We start from the raw sequence: 22,488 nt of genomic DNA, 5'->3' as shown, positions 1-22,488 counted from the left end.
TAAGAGCGCTATTTCATCATTAAACGTAAAAGCTTGTGTAGCACAATTTGTTATAATAAACTTTGTTTTATTCAATAAAAAAAAGGTTATCTTAACATTATTTACACTTGTTTACTTGACTGTACGTCTGTATTACACTGTGTATTAAAGCTAAACGCTACCCCTAGAGTGTAGTCACGTGTCTGCCACAGAGTAATATCACTACAGACTTTACAGTATAAAATTGCAAATTTTTGCTCAGGTATGTGATGGGCAGTAATGAAGATTAAGTTTTATGACTGCTTGGATGGATAATTGACGGTCTAAAGTTTCAAATAATGGCAATGTTTTTTGCTTGTTTGTTTATTTCGGGTCAATTAATTCAAAAAAGTGAAAGGTATTGTTAAAAAGGCAATGATTAATTACAACTTTAATGATTTCATTTACAATTTCTCACCTAGGGAATTAATTGTACGATTTAGATATACGTAATTATATATTTTTATTAAATATAGGGAATTTTGCCTGAACATACATCTGGCCATACTTAACTTACTGTGAGTTGATCAATCGGTCAATTCGATCATCTCAATTTTTAAATAAATATAAATAGCGCGTGCTAATTTAGAATAATATTTAATTTTAATTATAATAATTGAATCAAGTCGAAATTCATAATTATGTTTCGACAATAACCTAGAAAATTTCGAAAGCTTTCTATGAGTTCAATTTTTTTTTAAATCGGTCCAGAAATGGCCGAGAAACAATTTAACATAGAAATCAATTGGAGTCACCCGGTGGGAGCTCCACTCAGCTTCGCTTCGCTTCGCTCAATAATACAATCATGGAGAGGAATACAATCAATAAGAAATACAACTATTCATCAAGTAAATAGTAATAATACAATAAAAATTCATTGTAAATATATATTACAATTACGATTGTGTATAAATTCCTCTGATAAATTTTACTATAACTGAAACAGTACACTAACGGCCGTTTTCAACAACCTATCTATCCCTAGTTTAACTTACTAGAGGTAGACAAATCTATCCTTTTACGCTTACTTACATATAATTACCTATCAACATAAAGCAGTGGACTATAACTATATTAGACAAAACTATGGGTAGATAAGATTTTGTCACTAAACGATGACAGCATTGTATCCGTAACTAGAGATACGTTATTAAAAACGGCCGTTAGTCGACTACACCCACTCGAACAAGCAATACATAGGCGATCACGACAGTTAACTCTCATTAAAAACTCAAAAAGTAGAGTAAAGTAAAGTAGAGTGAGCATCAAAAGAAATTTACACTTAAGTACTAACGTTATGGAAGAAGGTATATTTGAAGTGAAGTCTCTGTATGCATCTACTCTATGCCCACCCTATTCTAATAACCAATAATGTATGAAAATGGAAAGTGAGGAAACTTGTGGGCTTTCCATTACCTTTGGAATTATTGATATTTTACGACTACCCTCCCGATACGAGACTTTGTTATTCAATGAAGTGTTTCAAAGATACTGTTTTCTTTTACGTTTATTCGTTCCAAATATACTTTAATATAAATATTGAAAATACTGACAAGAATGAGTCGTGTAATACAGATCATGTTTCTCCAGATTTCACTATTCGAAGGCTCCTTATGAGTAGACATATCTATATTAAATTCATTTAAACTTTGGATCCCTTTTTGTATTTTGATTTAATTGCTTGCATGGCATAGTGAAAGTTTACATGGAGAAGAAGTTTAAAATTAGTAAACATCTCGTAGTGTCCTGGAAAACTCCTCCGAGGAGAATTTCTCCAGGCTGGTAAGATATGCCACAAGTTGGTACCGTGACAGGATAGTGATGGAGGGGTGAACCAGGGCGGTAATTAAAACAGAGAAAGTAAGATTACAGAGAAGAGGAAGAAGGAGAGCCCGTTGACGAAGCAGCCGTCGGTCGCATCCAGAAAGGGGGAGAGGGAATCAAAAGCAAGAGAACTTGTAGGGATTCAAGAAATTTGCCGGACTTCAAATCCGGTAGATCTCCTGTTGCTTAAATCGGTACCAAGATCTTGATGACCGAAACGTTGGTAAGACCATGGGAAGGAGGTGGGTACATCATCGTGGAGAAGTAAAAAACGTTCGTTCCGTTGATTGGTTGAATGTGGAAGAAATAACGCTATACACGACGTATTAAAACATAGATTAGGTTCTTAAGAGACCCCGCAAACTGCAGACTTTCGATCGGCCGATAGTTTGGTTGAGTTCGGCTGTTAAGTTAAGTTAAAGGTCGTATAGACTCACAAGCGATGCACGTCGGCCGGCACGGAGCGTGGCGCGTGTATCAGCCCGCGGTGGGCGCAGTCGGCCACACTGGGGCGACAAGCGCATGCCCACGGACACGCCTGGGCACGCGCGCTGGCCACCAGACACAGCACGAGCCACGCGCGCATCGTGTGTCGCGCGCTTAACTCATCTGGAACGGAAACACATTTATTGATACACGCTTTGACTGGTTCAGTAATTTTTTTAAATGAAAATAAGGGACGAGACGAGCAGGACTTTCAGCTGATGGTAACTGATACGCCATACCCATTCCAATGCAGTGCCGCTCAGGATTCTTGAAAACCCCAAAAATTCTGAGCGGCACTACAATTGCGCTCGTCACCTTGAGACATATGTGACGTTAAGTCTCATTTGCCCAGTAATTTCATTAGGTACGGCACCCTTCAGACCGAAGCACAGTAATGTTTACACATTACTGCTTCACGGCTGAAATAGGCGCCGTTGTCGTTCCCATAATCTAACTGGCTGCCTGTGCAAAGGAGCCTCCCACTGGTGAAAGCAAGTGTTGATAAACGTAATGGGTTAGGTTAGAGCTCTTAGTTTGCGCACTGAAACACTTTAGATGATCCATTGTGCCAAGCAACTCTGACCAGAAACAAAACAGCCTCTTCGGTTACTCACAGGCGTCTAGGAGTGTGATGGGGCCGCCTAAAAAGACATTTATTTTCTCAAAATCGATTCCTTTAGAATTCTTTTTGACGTCAGTTCAAACATTACCTCCAATTCGAAAACAAATAGCGCTCTAAGAGAGAAAAATATCGCAAGAAACTCTCCCAGATTAATTTTTTGCGCTCTTTTCAATAAAATATACAATATTGTACAGTCATTTCAATCGCTATAAAATAATCACAATCTAGTCCCAGGCTGTCCGATCATTTAGATATTCAGCAGTGGAGTAATAGGATTTACGACAGAGACATTTTTTTTATAAAACATTTAAATTTATTTATAGATAATGCCTGAACAGTGGCTGGGACTTTATTGTAGAAGTGTATACATTTACCCTTAAAGCTTTTATGTATCTTATGAAGCCTACTAGAATTAGTTACAAGCAATCCCTTATTTCTAGTGTTATAATAATGAAAATCACTATTAAGAGCAAAAAGGTGACGATTTTTGTGAACATATATTAAATTTTCATAAATGTACTGACAATGAACAGTCATAATATTTATTTCTTTAAAATTTTCTTTGAGGGACTGTCTATAACCAAGCTGATATATAGCACGAACAGCTCTCTTTTGCAGAGCAAACACTATATCAATGTCAGCAGCATGACCCCATAGTAAAATACCGTACGTCATGATGCTGTGAAAATAACTGAAGTACACTAATCTAGCGGTCGCAACATTCGTGTACTCTCTTCTCTTATCTTTCTAACGGCCGATTCCATAAACGAAATAAAAACAAAATAAATGTTCTCTCTATCTGGGATCGGTTCCTCATACTCCGAGGACCGTGGTTAGCATTAAGGTTGCATCTTTTAAGCCTGAGTTTGGAGTTCTTTTGCCTGTTTTTAAAAGCTTTCGTCTGCTCTGCGCATTGTGTAGCCAAAACACGAAAGAATACCAAGCTATAAAGATTGATAGATCATAAAACATTGGGCAATACATATCCATTAATATCTGAACGTGCAACCTCTACTTAAATGAAAACTTCAAAGCTTAGCATAACACTTAACCTCACTTACGAAAATAGTTGTTCCGCTAAGTGCACGATAACGTTGAGTGGTCTGGTTTGATATCCACAGACAGAAAGACGGGTCGTATATATCATACTAGCTGGCACGCGGGGTTTCACTTGACTCTTAAAAACCGGGTAGGAATCGGAGTTGCATAGGAAGGGTTATGTACCGTTGCACAAATATAGTATTTGTTTCAAGTGGCAGCCATTTTGATTTACGTCAACCTTTTCAATTTCTTGGCAAACCCAGTTAAAAAGATGGACAGTACAAACTATTACGAAGAATATGTAATAAATAGTACAAGTATGATGGCTGCTATTACTATAAACTTATGAAGTCAAGTCAATTTTTTTTAAAAGGGATATGGGCGTGGCGTCTATGACGCGATGAAGGTAACGAATCACATCGTTTCCCGCCAAAAGCGGTATGTTAGAACTGTATAACTAAGCCCGAAGAACATAGTATATATTTTACGTCAACTTTTTTTTTTAGAATAAAAAAAAATGTGGTGTCGTGGGACACCAGGTAGGAACGAAGTTCCTTCAGCTAATGTAGAATCGACAGAATTTGTAAAAAAAAATCGTGATCAATTTTATGTAGGTTTTCTTGATTTTTCTCTTAAAATTTGCTGATTAGTTTTTATTTAACTACACGAAAAATTATAAAATACGGTTGCACTGCTGTGTGTGTGTGTGTGCGTGTGTGTGTGCGTGTGCGTGTGTGTGTTTGTATGCTAGGTACTGTTTAAGTTTTAATTTTATTTATTTATAACATAACATAATATTGTATATTGATATCACTAACTTTATTATTGGTATCTGGTAACTTAAGTATGTACCTACATAAAGAATATTATTTTTAGTTCAACCTTTAACCTGTATTTTACTTTATTATATAAGTTCAAAGGGTTTCATTTTATAAATCGGTGAAGAATGGTATTTTAACCTATATTTATCGCCGAGTCATTTAATAGAGCAAAGTTTCAATTTTAGTGATATTAACTGAACACTTGACTACAAGTGACAAACGTACGATTTACCAAACTTTAGGTACTCTCGCGGAATTAAACGGAGAAATTCAAATATTTTTATTAAAAAATTTAAATGACTTATTGAATTGAGGATAAGGGATAAAAAATCACTTCAAACGTAATGATGGATACAAACCGGTTGGAACTATTGTAAACCGTAACCGTTAAAGTAAATTACCGATATTTTAGAAATGGTTTAAGAGATCACCTAGTGGTGAAAATTTGCAATTCCGATGAGGATGAAATTTATGAACGAGACGAAGTTAAGGGCCTCAATACACCCGAGTAGTAGAATCGAACTTTTCAGGAGTAATACATACCTATTGATATACTACCACTAAGAGGAAAATACTTTCGTACTGATGCCGATGACAACTAGGCCAAAAGCGCGTCTTATAATAAATACGTACAAATATGCAGAGAGGATTTCTTTTGATAATTCATTACTAATGTTTAACATTTTTTTATGAATACAAGGGCCGAGACGAGCAGGACGTTCAGCTTGAGACATAAGATCTTAAGTCTCATTTGCCCAGTAATTTCAGACCGAAACACAGTAATGTTTACATATTACTGCTTCACGGCAGAAATAGGCACCGTTGTGGTACCCATAATTTAGACGGCTTCCTGTGCAAAGGAGCCTCGCACTGGTAAGACCAGCCCTAATGTACGCCTCGGATTGCTGGCCGTTCTTAAAGCAGCAGGTACGCAAGGTGCTTTTCGCCGAGATGTAAATGTTCAGATCATCTGGTGATGACGTCACCAGATGATCTGAACGTTAATCAGGTGCTTGGACAAAGTGAGGAGTGAGGACATCCGCGGCACTTTTAGTAACGGGCCAATATCAGAAAAGCTGTTTGAGTCTAGATTGAGGTGACACGGGCGTGTTAAGAGAGTGACTGATAATTTGTTATTTTTTTTTAAAATGATAACCATAATGATCACTTCTGAAATGAATTACACAAATTAAATTTGAAAACGAAATGTATGAACGATGTGGGACTCGAACCCGCGACCTGTCGCGTTCCGTGCGAGCGCTCTTCCACTGAGCGAACTGTTCGAGTGACGTCACGTTCATAAACCTTATATGTCTTGTTCAACTCACAGGTTGTGGCTTCATCTACAGGATCTACTTTACAGTTGATAACCTGCTCATCCCCAATATTTGCATATGAGTAAATTTTCCTGAGAGGTCGCTCTGTCGATTGTTTAGTTGTGAAAATCTTTCATAAATTTTGTTTTCTTATTTAATTTGTGAAAGAATGCTTCATGTTATTGATTAACACGGCTTTAGCCACGATTTATCGGAATTGGTACCGACTCGTTTCGGACCATTCGGAGCTGTCATGAGGTTACGAGTAATGAGTTCGCGATAACGTCCCGTCGCATACTGCGGACTTGTGCTCGTAGTTCGCGGCGCGACAAGGCGGGGGGAGCGGGGGGCGCCGGGGTGTTGATAAAGGACTTCCGAATGGTCCGAAACTAATGTCTCACGAAAGTTTAAATAATATAAGGGCTTGATATTAACACCTGACCAAGAGGACTCTAAAGACCCCGTTTAACAAGGCAATGAGTCATAGACAAAGACCTACAAACAGCCCAAATGAATCCGCAGACGACCCAGGACAGAACGTCCTGGTGAAGATTAATTAGGAGAGTCGGGAGAGAGACCCCAACTAAAATGGGACAGGGCGAGGATAAAGGAAAATCCATTATTAATGTTTAGCGGGTAGGAAATTTATTTGAAAATCCATTTTTTGTATTTTTATGTTTATAGGGGATGAGACGAGCAAGATGTTCAGCTGATGGTAGTTGATACGCCCTGCCCATTACAATACAGTGCCACTCAGGAAAGACCCAAAAATTCTGAGCTGCACTACAACTGCGCTCGTCACCTTGAGACCTTAAGTTAAGACACAGACCGAAACAGAGTACTGCTTCACGGCAGAAATAGGCGATGTTGTGGTACCTATAATCTGGCCGACATCCTGTGGAAAGGAGCCTCCCACTGGTAAAAAAACACATTTGTTTTATATTACACACAAAGTTTTACATTTAAGTTGAAGTTTGTTGAAAAATACGAAGAAAATCTTTTATTATTTGTAATATCAGTAGGTATAGATAATATGCTGGCGTAATTACCACCATTATGACGTCACAGATGGAAACAATTCCAACAATTCGTTGGTATTGGGGTCAATTGGGATCGAGCGTATTGAAATTAGATTTACGGGTTCCGTAGCAGCGCGGTGACGTCACAACACGTACGTCTTCATTTGTATCAATTACGTAGAGTTGGGGGACGCTTACGTTGAACTCCTGAGTGTATTTAATATTACTTACAATGTATTTACCTTATATTTATTTTTATGGTAAAGGAGGACAAACGAGCGAACTTTACAGTCACCTTAAGGCGAAGAGTAAGCAGAAAACACGCAAACAAGGTGTGTTTAGACAATTTTTTTTGGTGAAAATATAGCATTTGGAGCTATGAACACTACTTTATCCTGTTACACATACCCTTAAGTCTTACTTGTAGGCTGCTTATGCTTGCTGTTAGTTGAACTTAACACTCCAGAGCTATTATGAATTACCAGTTTTGTTTGCAGTTAAACAAGTTTTATCTCGGCATGATGCATTTGTTTAGTATACTGCTCTCATAAAAGTTGTTCTTATAGCTTTTACTTTTTTGTGTTGGTACATTTATTAAGATTAGTAATCAATAATGAGAATTGTAAGGAATTAAACTGTTTGCGCCTGTTAAAATGTTAAATTTTCGACGCAAGAATTTTGAAAATATTGGCTTTGTTACATAGGAGCCGTGAACTGATATCGTTCAAGGTCGCCGGCATTTAGTGTCGCCTTAACAGTGATCACGGCCGCCCACATTCTCTTGGAACACCGGAGGAACCAACTAAAAGAAGGGTGTACACCTTTTTTTTATTTATTTATTTAGAAATACCAACATTTGTTTACATTGATGCGTTATATATTTATAATATAGACTAAATATAATGTGCTTAATGTAACAAACAATTACAGGTATCTACCACATGCTTTAATAATTTTCACAAAGTAAATATTAGTTTAAAGGGAAAAAAAATATACGCTAACAAGTAATAATGGTTAAATGATTTGGTTTGAAATTATTATTATTTAAGATTATTATATATTATATTATAAAACTAAGAAACAAAATTATTATGACTACATTTTATTCACTAAACTTATATACAAATAATTTACGAACTGTATAGACAGAAGTCGTGAAATTAATATCGATGTAATCGCTATATATGTTTACCATCTTGCACAGCCTAGGAATAGGAGAGTTCGCTCCAAACATACATCTTCGAACCGGTGGAACTAGCGGAGCAATTTGCTTCCGGGGATATCTACTAGGGACACGAAAATTAATTTTATTCAGAAGCTGAGGACAGTCAATCTTGTCATTTAAAAGTTTTAATACAAAGATAAGATCGATTAGAGTTAGCCTGTCTTCTAAGGAAGTCATTTTGAAAAATACGAGTCTATTAGCATAGGTAGACAGACTTTTTCTTGAAAGTCCGTTCGAATAAATTAAATGCCAAATAAATCTTTTTTGAATTCGCTCTATTCTTAACATGTGTGTCGCATAGTGAGGTCTCCAAACTACCGATCCATATTCCAATATGCTCCGTACCAATGAGTTGTAAAGTGAAATTTTTAAAAAGTTGTCACGAAATACTTTTATGTTTCTAATTAAAAATCCTAACATTTTAGATGCCCGAGAGAATTTTTGAAGGTACCCATGTCATATCGTCCCGAAAATACCGCACTAGGAAGCTCATTCCACAGCTTTGGAGGAACGCCATACATCCAGATGGTAGGGATGATCTTAATTTGTGGCGTTTTGTGCGAAAGTGCAATTCGTCGGCAGTAATCAGGTCAAACAGCTCTTCGGAACACTCCCCGTGATAAATGCAGTAGAAGACACACAATGAAAAATCTGGTATTTATATTCAAATCAAATACGTATGTTTCTCCCAATATGTATGTAGTAACTATATTACAATAGTACTGCAATACATAAAATATTAAACTACAGTTGGAAGACAAGAACTTAAACTAGGTAGAACCTGTGCTATGAGTCTCCTGCCACATGGTGGTTCACCTGAAAGTTGAACAAAGCAAACAAAAGAGGTTTTATTTGTGTATTAATCCTAGAAGTGAGGGTTATCACTATAAAAAAAAACATAACATATCATTTAGATTTACAAGAGCGACATCTCAAGTCAATTTCCTAATATGCAAATATTGGGGTTGAGAAGCCACAACCTGAGAGTTGAACAAAGCAAACAGAATTTTATATCGAGGCGGTACTCGAACGATTAGCTCAATTGGTTAGAGCTCCGGCATGGTACGCCGGAGGTCGTGGGTTCGAATCCCGCATCGTTCATAAAATTTTGTTTTTCAGGTTTTATTTGTGTATTAATCCTAGAAGTGAGGGTTATCACTTTAAAAAGAAACCTAACATATTGTTTAATTATATCTTTACATTTTATTGTCAATAATATTGAGACTAAATATAAAATATGTTTGTGTGTGTATACATTTGTGCATGATTATGAATGCTTCCAAGAGAGTGTCATTCTCTTTTCAGTTTGTCTGTGCGTCACTGAACGCACATGAGTAAAAATGATAAATATTATATGAATGTCTTTTATCTGTTCTGTGTATGAACCTATATTTATCTCTATTTATTTTGAAGGGACGTCTCTACGCAACGCCAAGTGATCCAGCAACATTTCAACAATTTTCTACCAAGGTAACTAAACAATAGTATGTTTACATACAGTTAAACTATTATTAAGAGATAAGACACACAAATTTAATTTGTACCAAAATAAATGGACGATGCGGGATTCGAACCCACGACCTGTCGGGTTCCCTACGAGCGCTCTTGCCAACTGAGCCAACCGTCCGAGTGACACTTGTACCGAAATTTTGGTGTGTTTTTGGCTTCTTCACAGCTGAGTCACGATAATTAAGTCATGGTAAATTTTGCATTAAAGCCTGATCAACAGGCAAAGTGATTTCATTGATACTACTACCAATTTTTTTTTATTTACAAATAAATTTCTATCATTTTGCATAACATCACCGAAATAATCATAATCTTAAAATAGCTTTTAAAGTTATTTTTTTTATAAAAGTTATAAATCACAGCTACCCTGATCATAAATAACAATACTCGCATTGTTTTGGAATAAAACAATGACAAAAACACCAATGGTGGTTGAAAGCACAGAAGCTACGGTTTCTGCGTTTATTTTATAACAAAATCCCTAAACAAAGGTATTTGTAGAAATTGCAACCAAAGAGGTTTTCTAAGAAGATTTACCGTGGCTGTAATTGAAACATCCAAACACACCTTTGCCTTATTAAAAAAAATAACAAACAACAAAAAAAACTGTACTATATACCTTTCAATATAAGGTTCACATTTCCATCGCGAGTTAAAATTAATTGTCTGTGGGCATGACAAAGGCGCGCGAGATTTCTGACAATGACGTTTGACAGTTGAATGCTTTTTTTTATTAAGAGGCTTAAGTCGACGCGACGAAATGAATAATGGATGAAGCTTAATTAAGTATTAATGATTCCAAATGCAATTAGCGTGTGAATTACTCCTTTTAAAACGTGGGAATTTGATGTAATTAAACGGTTAATACTTTCTATTTCCTATGGGGTTTATCGAAATAATTCCACATTTTGCAAATCTTTTGGACATAAAACTGAATGAACCACATCAATGTAGATGTGGCGTTCAGGTAGATGCTCTTGGGCGCCACGGGTTATCCTGCCTAAAATCGGCAGGCAGTATCAGTCGTCACTCCAGCATTAATTAAGTCATCCGTAGGGCATTTGCCGCTCTTAATATACCAGCTGTTTTAGAGCCAACTGGTATTATCCGCCGCGATGGCAAGCGTCCTGATGGAATGACGCTGGTGGCTTGGCATGGGGAAGGGCGCTGGTGTGGGACACGACTTGCGTCGAGTTCTTACGTCCAAGTTACGTCAGTTGGTGCTGAGGCTGCTGCTTCGACTGCCGAAGACGGCAAGCGTCGCAAATATGTTGGTCTCAGTGAGTCATACATCTTTGTGCCCTTTGGTGTCGAGACTCTTGGCCCGTGGGGCCCAGAGGCGCGGAGAATGTTCAAATTACTATCTTCGCGCCTCAATAAGGCTACTGGAAACCCAAGCGCTGGCAGCTATCTCGGTCAACGGATCAGCCTTGCTATCCAACGTGGAAATGCTGCCAGTATTCTTGGTACGCTTTCACGTAATGATAGTTTTAATTTGATGTAGTCATAGTATTGTAAATATATTTTATTTATTTTATTTTATTTTATTCGGGAAACAAACAGTACAACTTAATACACTTAAAAAATAAAACTTAAAATATAAATCACTGACCAATAAAAGTTTCCACAATTAAATAGTACATAGAAAAATGCAAATTAATTACAATTTAAAAGTACCTATTTGTAATGAAAATAATAAATATTAATTAAATATATTGAATTGAAAATAACAAAATATTTATAGAAAATTATATATGATTTTAGTAATAATATTAATAATAATAGCATACATTTTTAAGTTAATAAGAGATGCAATATTTATTATATATAATACTAATGAGAATTATATATATAGTTATAAGATTTGTTTTGTTTGAATAAATAAAGCTTTGGATAAAGACAAATTGAATATATAAAAACAAATTAAAGGAAACGGTGAAGTTACAAGTATTTTTCTAGAAGAATTACTAACTTAACTAGAAACAGAACTATTTTAAAGAGTTTAAATAAATGTACAGGTTAACAAAAAAAGTAGGAATTGTTTGGATATTTAAAAACGTTTTTTCCTCGAACAGTTTGTCACTCTCATACTATATTTTAATCTGGCTGATATTGACTCCGTTTTTAGGTTAAAACGCCTAGTTTTAAGGTTTTGGGTAACAGAAACCTGTATATTCATTTATTCAGGAACTCTTCAAAATTTCAGGATAAAAAGTATCTATTTTTGTAGGGAAGACCAAAGGTCCAATTTGGCTATTAGTAATTAAACTAAACCCTTGATGTAGTATCAAAACACAAAACTCATATCAAACAAACAGTTATCGAACCATGATTGGCTCAATTTTCGTTTGACGGCCGTTCCCAATATACTATCTACAGATAGAGATAAATTACAACATTCTACTGTCAGTACCTGTCAATAATCTCAAGCTGTCCCAATATACCCGATAAGTAATTCTTATCGCCTTATATTGGGACACGTGAATGCAATTCACGTGTCCCTTTCCATACAAACTTCTATCGCTGGTAAGCTATACGTCGTCTCATTGACAGACAGCGTGTACGGATAAGGTGAATTACCGTCGATAAGTTTATTGGGACAGAAAAGTCAACGATAGTTGCAATTTTTATCTCAAGTAAGAGATACACTGAATATTGGGAACGGGGTTAGACAGCCGATACCAAAAGTCAAGTTCGCGTTTCATCAATTAAGTTTACGTAAGTAAAGTTTTGCCCCATAGTAGGGGTAAAATGGGACAGCAAAGGAGGTAAAAAGGTACAATATTTCCTTTTTAATTAAGTTCTATGAAAATTTATCGAATTAGGCGTTACTTTATCCATAATTATACAAATGATTTAAATTTTCTTTAGTGTTAATTCCGCCAATATTTGTCTTTAAAACAATTCGACACGTGTTTCAGGACGTGTTGTCTCGCCAAATTAGTCTCGTGCCAGATTTTGGCGAGACAACACGTCACTTATAAGATATACACAGCACTAATGTTGCAAAATACGTAAGCTGTATAGCTACAGATATACTGCTATAATCATGTCGGTGACGCGAACCCATAAGATTCTCCCCTACCAAAAAGTGCCTAACAATTCTGAGGCTGTAAAAAAGAGTGACGATAATTACTTTCCTGCCACTTCTTCATAAGTGACATTTTTTACGTAAATGAATTTTATTTCAGTCTGTTATATGTGTATCCGTTATTTAAGTGTTTGCACCACAAATACCAAGTACAGTGCGCAACAGACAATTAATTCAAGTTATTGCTAAACGTTATTATTCTCTTATATTGTTATAGCTTTCAAATAGGGTTGTCACACTACAGATCTTAATATGGAATGGTAATAACTTCTTATGGAAGGGTAAATTCATATAATTATTTTATTCAAAAATCATTTTAAACCACTTTTTACTATAAAATATATAATACTATACACTACAATATAATATTTCGTTATTCTAAGATTCACTTATTAAATAACCTGGGGGCGGTCACTCCATTCCCAGTAGTGAAGTGTGTAAGTAGCATGTATATGCTAATCTTTATATATATATTTCTTGTGTGCGTGTGTATGTCACTGAACTCCTCCTAGACGGCTGGACCGATTTTGATGATGTTTTTATGTGTTCCAGTGAATTTGAGATTGGTTTAGATTCTCAATTCCGTCCATATAATATAATTCTCCTGCTCATGTGTATGTTAGTGAAGTCCTCCTAACGGCTGGACCGATTTTTCAAATTTAAGGCGTGTGTACAGGACAACGTCTGCTGGTTGCACTAGTTATGTATATAATCCTATTATAGCCTTTTTGTTAATTTCGCAATACATTTGTTTTGAACATTCTCTGGGATCTTATTGTAAAAGCATAATATACACTGCCCTACAAGACTTACTAACTAGACTTATCCGAGTAGTAGGCATGACAAATATGTGTTTGTTCTTGGTGTTCACATTAATAACAGTAACTTGGTGTTAATGATAGTGTGTATTTTAATAAAATAAATAAATTATATTGCCATATTGTGGCATAAATCACGGGGAGTGTTCCGAAGCTGTTTAACCTGATGCCTGCCGCCGAATTCCACCTTCGCACGACACGCCACAAGTTAGGATATCATCCCCACCATCTGGATGTGTAGCATTCCTCCACATTGCGGTTTACAAGGAGCTTCTTTCCACGTACTATAAAGCTGTGGAATGAACTTCCTTGTGTGGTGTTTCCGGGACGATACGACATGGTTACCTTCAAAAAAAGCGCGTACACCTTCCTTAAAGGCCGGCAACGCTTCTGTGATTCCTCTGGTGTTGCAAGAGATTGTGGGCGGCGGTGATCACTTAAAAACAGGTGACCCATACGCTCGTTTGTCCTCCTATTCCATAAAGTGCTTGTTTGTGTTGTAACAACACAAACAAGCACTTTGCAATATTATATCAATTAAATTTGAGTTTTGGAATAATCCTTGTAATGCAATGTTAAAGAAGTATTCTTCTTACATGCATAACCTACAGTTTTTGTAATTTATGTAGCTATACTTCTGTTGGCGCGTGAGAGAAAAATTATTAGAGTGAATTACCGTTACGAAAATTCGACACTCTGACGTTAGCTGGTCAACTAGACCATTTGTATCATACTTCAGCTACCAAGCCTCTTGTAACTCATATGACTACTGAACCACAACCAAAGGAGGAGAAATCAATAAATTTCAATTTATTCACAAGTTATAAAATAAAAGAAATAATTTCATTCCAATTTCTCTCCAATTGTATAAAAATAATTGAATTATATTTAATTACACGTTTTTATTTAATACCTTCTTTATATTAATATTGTTTTTTTCTACAAACGTTAATTAATAGCAGGACGAATAAATTTTTTATTTATGTTTGTTTCTTTAGTACAAACATCCTTTTTTACATATTAGCTTATACACACACATTTTTTAATTATTTTAAGGAAAGTGACAGCCCTAGAGTAACACGGAACGCTCGGCGCCGACCGATTAATTATTGCGAGCTTTTATAGCTGACGTCACTGTACTGCAATACACCAGGGGCGTGATGGGGGAAATTCCTTGGTAGTAAGCAGTGCGAAGTTTTGTATTTAATTATATTAATCGAAGTTATCACCCATGCAATCAATGCATCTTTGCCAACGCAGTGGCAGTTTATTGATGCCCTTCTTAAAGAAATCAGCTGGACGGGAGGCAACAAATTCTTCAAAGGTATTTTGTACTGCCTCTCGTGTATTGAATTCTTTCCCGCCAAGAACTTACCCAAATTCTGGAAAAAGTTGTCTGTAGGCGCAAGGATGTCGGAGAGCTTCCAACCCCAGTTCTTGCAACTTGGAGACCGTCTGCTGTGCAGTATTAGGTTGCGCGTTGTCGTGCAGGAGCAGCGGAGACGAGCGATTGACCAATGCTGGCTGGAGATGTGCCAGATTTTCCATCATTGTGTTCAGTTCTTCACAGTACACATCTGCAGTAATGCTCAGCCCGTTTGGTGCGAAGCTGTGATGAATCACACCGGCCGCGGCGCTAGACTACCAAACAGTGATTGTCACTTTTCTAGGGATAAGTTTTCGTTTAGAGCATTGTTTAGGTGCTGAACCAGGATCCAACCAAAGACCTATTATATCAGCTGTCTAACGTTCACAATCCGAAGAGAACCAATGGGAACCCAACTTAATATTAATCTAATCAAAATAATGTTGATGACAAATGTGTAAGTTATTGTTGTTACAGTTACCGTGAGAAAATAAACTCAACTTCCGCGTATTGCCAAGGAATTAATGATGAATTGATAGCCGTAGAAAACTGCATGCTTTTATTATTATATTTATACAAGCTAATATGCTATTTTATATTATGTATTTATTATGCTTTTATATCACCAGTGGGAGGTTGTATTGCACAGGATGCCGGCTAGATTATGGGAACCACAACGGTGCCTATTTCTGCCGTGATACAGTGATGTGTAAGCATTATCGTGTTTCGGTCTAAAGGGCGCCGTAACTAATGAAATTACTGGTCAAATGAGACTTAACATCTTATGTCTCAAGGTGACGAGCGCAATTGTAGTGCCGCTCGGAATTCTTGGGTTTTTCAAGAATCTTGAGCGGCACTGTATTGTAACGATGAACGTCCTGCCGTCTCATCATTAGTGTCATAAAAAAACCTTTTATGGTAGTAGCTTCGCTAGCGTCTTATCTATAAGACTCGTAATACTTCTGTGAATTAAATACCACGAGATGTTTGGAAACGATATCAATATTGTTATATAGAGATACTAGCTGACCCAGCAAACGTTGTATTGCCGATATTAAAATCGCGGTACAAAAGTAACTATTGATCGTAGATGGGTGAAAATTTGAAGTTGTTGAAGGTTTTTTTAATACTGACTCATAATCAAACTTTAAAAAAAAAGGTTCAAAAAAATTAAAAAAAAAATTATCGTGTGGACAACCCTTAACATGTAGGGGGATGAAAAATAGATGTTGTCCGATTCTCAGACCTACCCAATATGCACTCAAAATTTCATGAGAATCGGTCAAGCCGTTTCGGAGGAGTACAGAGTTTAACACCATGACACGAGAATTTTATATAAGTATTAGATTATTCGGGTTCGCCACATTTCATGACAATTTGTAAGCCCAAAGTAAAATTAGTGTCGCATTCGGGAAAAATATCGGGATAAAAAAGTACCCTACGTACCACCTTGTCTATACTCCTGAAAACGGGTGTGCAAAATTTATTGATGATAGATTCAGTAGTAAAGGCGTAAAAGCACAAAGAACACACAAATAAACAAAAAGACAAACTTAAATTCGCATTTATTCAGTAGTAAAGAAAATTAAAATACATTTTTCAACACATTACAAAATGTATTTTTGCGTTAATAGTACCAGGCGAACATAAATGCTATAGAGATTATAGTATAATCTGTTTGATAAGAGTGATGGATGACGCCTGTCTTGCTTCACATCCTGACGGGATGTGCCAGAACTTTATATTTAGTTCAGAGGCTTATTGCATTTAAGTGTATCACGTGTACACCTAAAACTACTTTAATTTTCCCAAAGTTATTAGAAAACGAATGTTGGTCCTTATTATTTCTAGTTATGACCATAACTATATGAGAGAGAGAGTGAGAGAGAGAGAGAGAATGATACAGCAAGATACAGCAATGTAGGTAAGCGAATTTATTGTTACTACAACTGGATTTGGTTGACAAGACGTCAACAAGGATCTGGGGTAGGTTAGGTTAGGTCTACAAAATGTATTCATTTTTCTGACAGAACTATCATAGAGACACAGTGTAACAGAAACTACAGAACTATTAACAACAAAAGTCTAAACGTTACAATGATAACTTCTAAAACAAAGTAGTGACAGCACGAAAATATCACGACATGTAAGTAACGGTAATGAAACTGCAAACCGTACTGTCGCAACTGGCAGAGCGCGAGGGAAGAGGGAGGAAAAATAATGTGGCCGTGTATTAACTAAAATAAAACTTATTTCTTTGTTTAATTATTTATATAATATTTTTTGAGTTAAGATTACTACTAATAAACAGCTATAACTAGACAAGGTTTAATAAAAATCTGTAATTCAGTATAATATTGGAATGAGGGTCTTTTTGAAGTGAAATCTTCTTTAGCATCGCTGTCATTTGAAAGTCGATGAAACGAAAAAGCGTGACAAAATAAGACAGACACATTCATAAGATTTAACGTGGGAGAAAATGAGATAGGAAGCATAATACAATGTTTTGGTACCAGGCGATCATATTTTAAGTAGAGATTGTCTTATGTACGACGCGCGTACCTATTCCTTAATAATTATTAGAACATAAATATGGTAGGGGTGATAGTAATGTCTTTCATAGCGGTTGAAATCATGTGTCATCCTAGCAACATGTACCAGGACTTCATATGCAGTTTAGAGGTCCATGCACAATGCAGCTTTCACTTCTGACATGTGTACCTACTTTGTACTGTGTGTTTTAAAAATATTTTAATTAGCAGACACTAAATACTAGGCATTCTCGTGTGCAGGTGAGCACCTAATTAAAGACATTGTTTGTTTGTCCGGTCGTGTCTACACAATAATGATATTGATTATAAATGATATCTTACCTCAGAGATACAATCGCAAGATGAATAGTGGTTTGCAACCTTTGGTTTTCATTTTATCAATTAAATTCAAATGTTTCTTTAATTTGTGTCGATGTGAAAATGTTAATGCGGTTTACAGAATACATCTACTTCAACAATATAGTTCTTATAGTTTTGGAAAAAAGTGGCTGTGACATACACAGACAGACAGACAGACATCACAAACAAATAAGGATTCCATTTTTTGCAAGTTGGCTACGGAAACCTAAAAACTTACGAAGTTGGGAGATAGTAATAACTAAATAATAAGTTACGGCTACTTGAATAAATAAATTTAAAAAAAAAAAAGTTTAACTTAACAAAAATGTAGCAATAATAACTGAGCATTCAGAAAAATATTTTTCAAGAGTCCATAATCCAAAATGTATTTTACCGATAAAATGAAACGTAATTTGATTTTATGTGCCAATTGTTTTTAACACCTGACGTAGCGTAGATCAGATAAAACATGCGCTTCGTTAGGCAATTCCTATTGCATCACTCTTTAAAAATTATCCACAGAAATACATCCTATACTACAAGTAATAAAGTTTAATTCCAATTGAAGTTCATCGACCAATAGCAATTGAACGATTTTGAATCTAATTTTTATTCAAATAAGGTGCATAGTGCACTTAAATTTGAAAACCCGAATTTCTAGGATTTAAGAAGTTTTTTTTTTAGGTTTCGGGTAAAATACGTAAGCCTTCTTAAATTTAAGTGGTTGAACTTGCGTCTTTTCAAGGTGTTTCAAAACTTTTAAGTCTGTCTGAGTTTGGAATTAACTTAAGCTTGGTTTAGTTAGAGTTAAGTTAAAGTGAAATACATAATATTACTTACAATAGCACAAATTTTTATATCTCTAAACTAGCCGTTCCCGCTCGTTTCGCTGGGCGAATTTCAAAATGAAATAAGTTAAACAATAAAAAAATAATATAAATTTAATAGTAGCCATAAACCATCTAGGATAAATTTCGCATCGAATGGTAGTAGTTTCATGTCGATACGTTCAGTGGTTAAAGCGTGAAAGAGCCTCAAACGAAAGACCATTTTCTTTATCTTAAAATATATAAATTACGTGACACATTGTTTGTCCGCGATGGACTCCTAAACTAATGAACGGATTTTAATGGGGATTACTTCATGGAGTGCAGTTTGGTCCAACTTGAGAGATAGGATAGTTTTATTTCGATTTGGGACCCAAAAATTATTTTTATTTCCAATATTTGAATTGAGAATTTATTGACGCACGGTTTGACAGTTCTGCTGTGAAACAATTTCACTATAACAGCAAGGAGTATATGTTACGAAATAATTCTTGATGTTATGAAATATTGTTGACAAATCCAAAAAAAAAAAAACAGTTTATTATTTAATATGTACAGAACAACGTCTGTCGGGTCAGCTAGTATATATACAGTTTATTTTCTACTTAGCTTGCTATCAGTTTTTAAAACTAAAATTAAATGACTTTTTAATGTGGCTTTTTTATGACAATAAGGGACGAGACAAGCAGGACGTTCAGCTCAGCAGTGCCGCTCAGGATTCTTGTTAAGCCCAAAAATTCTAAGCGACACTAAAATTGTGCTCGTCACCTTGAGACATAAGATGTTAAGTCTCATTTGCCCAGTAATTTCACTAGCTACGGCACACAATAATGCTTACACATTACTGCTTCATGGCAGAAATAGGCGCCATTGTGTTACGAATAGATTGATTAAGAAATGATTTTTTATAAAGAGTTACGTAATAATGATTGGAATAGCAGCTTCTTTTTCCGAAATTAAAACCCCTTAATTGTAGGCCAGCTACTCAGACCAGCAGGAAGGAGCTGTCCTTCCATAAGTTCAGAAAATTCCTGGGTCGTTCGCAGACTTTAGCTAAGGATCGCCTTTAGTTGGCCACTCTTTCACATTCCAGGATTATATGAGTGACGGTTTCATGTTTGAGTTTCCTCAAATATTTGCGACGGGAACGATGGCTGGTCCAACTCGTGAACGGGTGCTGCTTGTGGTGCATTGTATTTGTTGGATGCAATTTCTAATTATGACTGTAATCATGACCATCATGTTTACGAAGCATTCATACACAAACAATGAATTAAGGCATTGCATTGTTGATGCATCCAATATACGATTATTTATATTCATTCCGTTTTTTTTTCTCAATAGATTCGCTTTCCTTTTCTATCTTTCTGTATCTCGTAAGTCTATAGACTGGACTTAAAAACTTTAAAGACAGACATCGCATCTATGTTGCAAGTATATTAGCGGTGATGATCAGTATAATAAGTACATAATAAAGTATTATTATCACTTAGAATATTTCTGTCTGTCTTACTTAGAATATTAAAAAAAAAACTACAATCAATTAAGTGTGAGCCTTTCCCATCGCTCGTCCGACAAATAAATCCAACCTTATAGAGCCTTCCTTTTAAATCTACAAAAGTACCAGGGAAACATGAGCACACAAAAGATTGACAAATATTTAAGCCCCGGAATTTAAATATGGAACGCGTGACGTACACAATACGAGTCGATAAATCCGTTAGCGCTAGTGATGGACGCGGGTCGAAGATATGTTTATCGATGAAACGCACGAGCCATTATGCTTTCGGCAGTCGGCGCTTCCGTTCCCTTCCAGGGCATACTTCTATTTACGGACACAGCTTAACTTGTTGTTAAGGAGTCCTTTTAAAAATCAATTCAAATGATTTATTGTCTTCGTGATTTATTGTTTGGTATTTAACTACAAATTGAGCGTTTGTTTAAAAAAAATAACGTTTGAAGATATTTAACAATGAAAAAAAAAATGGAGAAAAGCATTTAACAACAATAAATAACAAGATTTAATTCTTATTTAAAAATTTCAAATACATTTATTTATCTTATGTTTTCTTTTTCCCTTTTATTTTAATATTGATGTTTTTTAAATGGTTTTTGAAATGAAAATTATTTAGAATCGTTTTCGATTTGAAACTCGTTGAAACGAAAAAGCGCGACAATAGAGACACAAACAGGTAAATTTATAAGAATTCAGTAGGCGACAGAATGAGATAGAATACATTATACGTTGTCGGTCTCTAAAAATTATTCAAAGCGACAGTAAAAAGAGACAGACACATAAATTCATAAGATTTAACGTGGGAAAAAATGAGATAGGAAGCATTATACCACTTCAACTGTGATTATATTGTGTTTTGGTATCAAGTAATCACCGTTGAAGAAGAGATTATCTTATGTATGACGCGAGTATACCTTAATTATATTCTGACGTCATGCGCACGACTTATTACTACTACATAGACACCAGGAGAACATTAATATGGTAGCGGTGATAGTAATGTCTTTCATAGCGGTTGAAATCATGTGTCATCCTAGCAACATGTACCAGGACTTCATATGCAGTTTAGAGGTTTAATGTAAATTTTGTGTCGTAAACAGCTATTACGTCGATTGAGTCTTTGGACGCATTTAATGTGCAATAGTCGCACTGTATCGATAACAAGTTCAAAAACAGTAATTGATGCAGTATTCCAAACATATATTCACCATATTAAGACCAAAGTATTTATTTCATACCATACACCTCTTGTATCATCTATCGAAAATGTAAGCTCTGAGTCGGAATAAACTATGTAATATATACGAATAAATACAAAATAATAATCAAACTTCATATCACTACCAGCTGACCCAGCAATTGTTGTAATGCCATATAAAAAAAATTAAAAAAATTCAATAGTTAAAATTTTTGGCGCATAAAAAATAGATGCAACCGATTCTCAGACCAACCAAATATATCGTACTACAATAATCATTATATTTTAAATTTTTTGTAAAATTAAAAAAAATGTTAAGGGTGAACAACCCTTAGCACTCAGCGGTATGAAAAATAGATAGTAGCCGATTCACAGACCTACTGAATATGCTTATAAAATTTGGTAAAAATCAGTTAAGCCGTTTCGGAGGAGTAAGGTAACTAACATTGTGACACGAAAATTTTATATATAAAGGGCATTTATTTTCTCAAAATTGATTCCTTTAGAATTCTTTTTGATGTCATTTCTAATAACAAATAGATACTACTACGTAAAATCCGTTCATTAGTTTAGGAGTCCATCGCGGACAATCAACGTGTCACGTAATTTATATATCTTAAGATGTATGTGACATACAAAACATATTGTGTTCAGTTAAAAATAACATACCTATTCCACTTGCGTATTCGAAATGCTATACGATAGATATATTCCCGTTTTCTAAAATTCCTCTTAAAACAAATACCGGTCTGAACTGTCGCCAATACAAACATACAGGAATAACATCTACCGCTAAAGTTTCCAGCTATTTCTACGACTTTAAAAGATTTGAAGATAATTCTACGTATTATATTGCATCTGCTGTGAAATAAATTAAAAATACTATAAAAGTATTTATTC

The 22,488-nt window shown here is 35.5% G+C and overlaps 1 protein-coding gene and 1 non-coding gene across 2 annotated transcripts in view; one reads left to right on the top strand and one right to left on the bottom strand.

Annotated features, from left to right (window-relative positions):
- LOC126973290 (protein slit) overlaps nucleotides 1–22,488 on the bottom strand; it is a 180,735-nt gene that overhangs the window by 106,236 nt on the left and 52,011 nt on the right. The window contains exon 3 of the mRNA XM_050820506.1: nucleotides 2,280–2,451. Within this exon, the coding sequence (XP_050676463.1) occupies nucleotides 2,280–2,451 (172 nt within the window). The remainder of the gene's footprint in view (nucleotides 1–2,279; nucleotides 2,452–22,488) is intronic.
- Trnat-ggu (transfer RNA threonine (anticodon GGU)) lies at nucleotides 9,400–9,473 on the top strand. The gene has a single exon. It is a non-coding gene; the product is annotated as a tRNA-Thr (tRNA).

The sequence above is a fragment of the Leptidea sinapis genome, chromosome 29 (genome assembly GCF_905404315.1).
Source record: "Leptidea sinapis chromosome 29, ilLepSina1.1, whole genome shotgun sequence".
In the NCBI taxonomy this organism is placed as follows: domain Eukaryota; kingdom Metazoa; phylum Arthropoda; class Insecta; order Lepidoptera; family Pieridae; genus Leptidea; species Leptidea sinapis.
The sequence above is the reverse complement of the archived record's forward strand: the minus strand, read 5'-3'. Positions and strand labels throughout refer to the sequence as shown.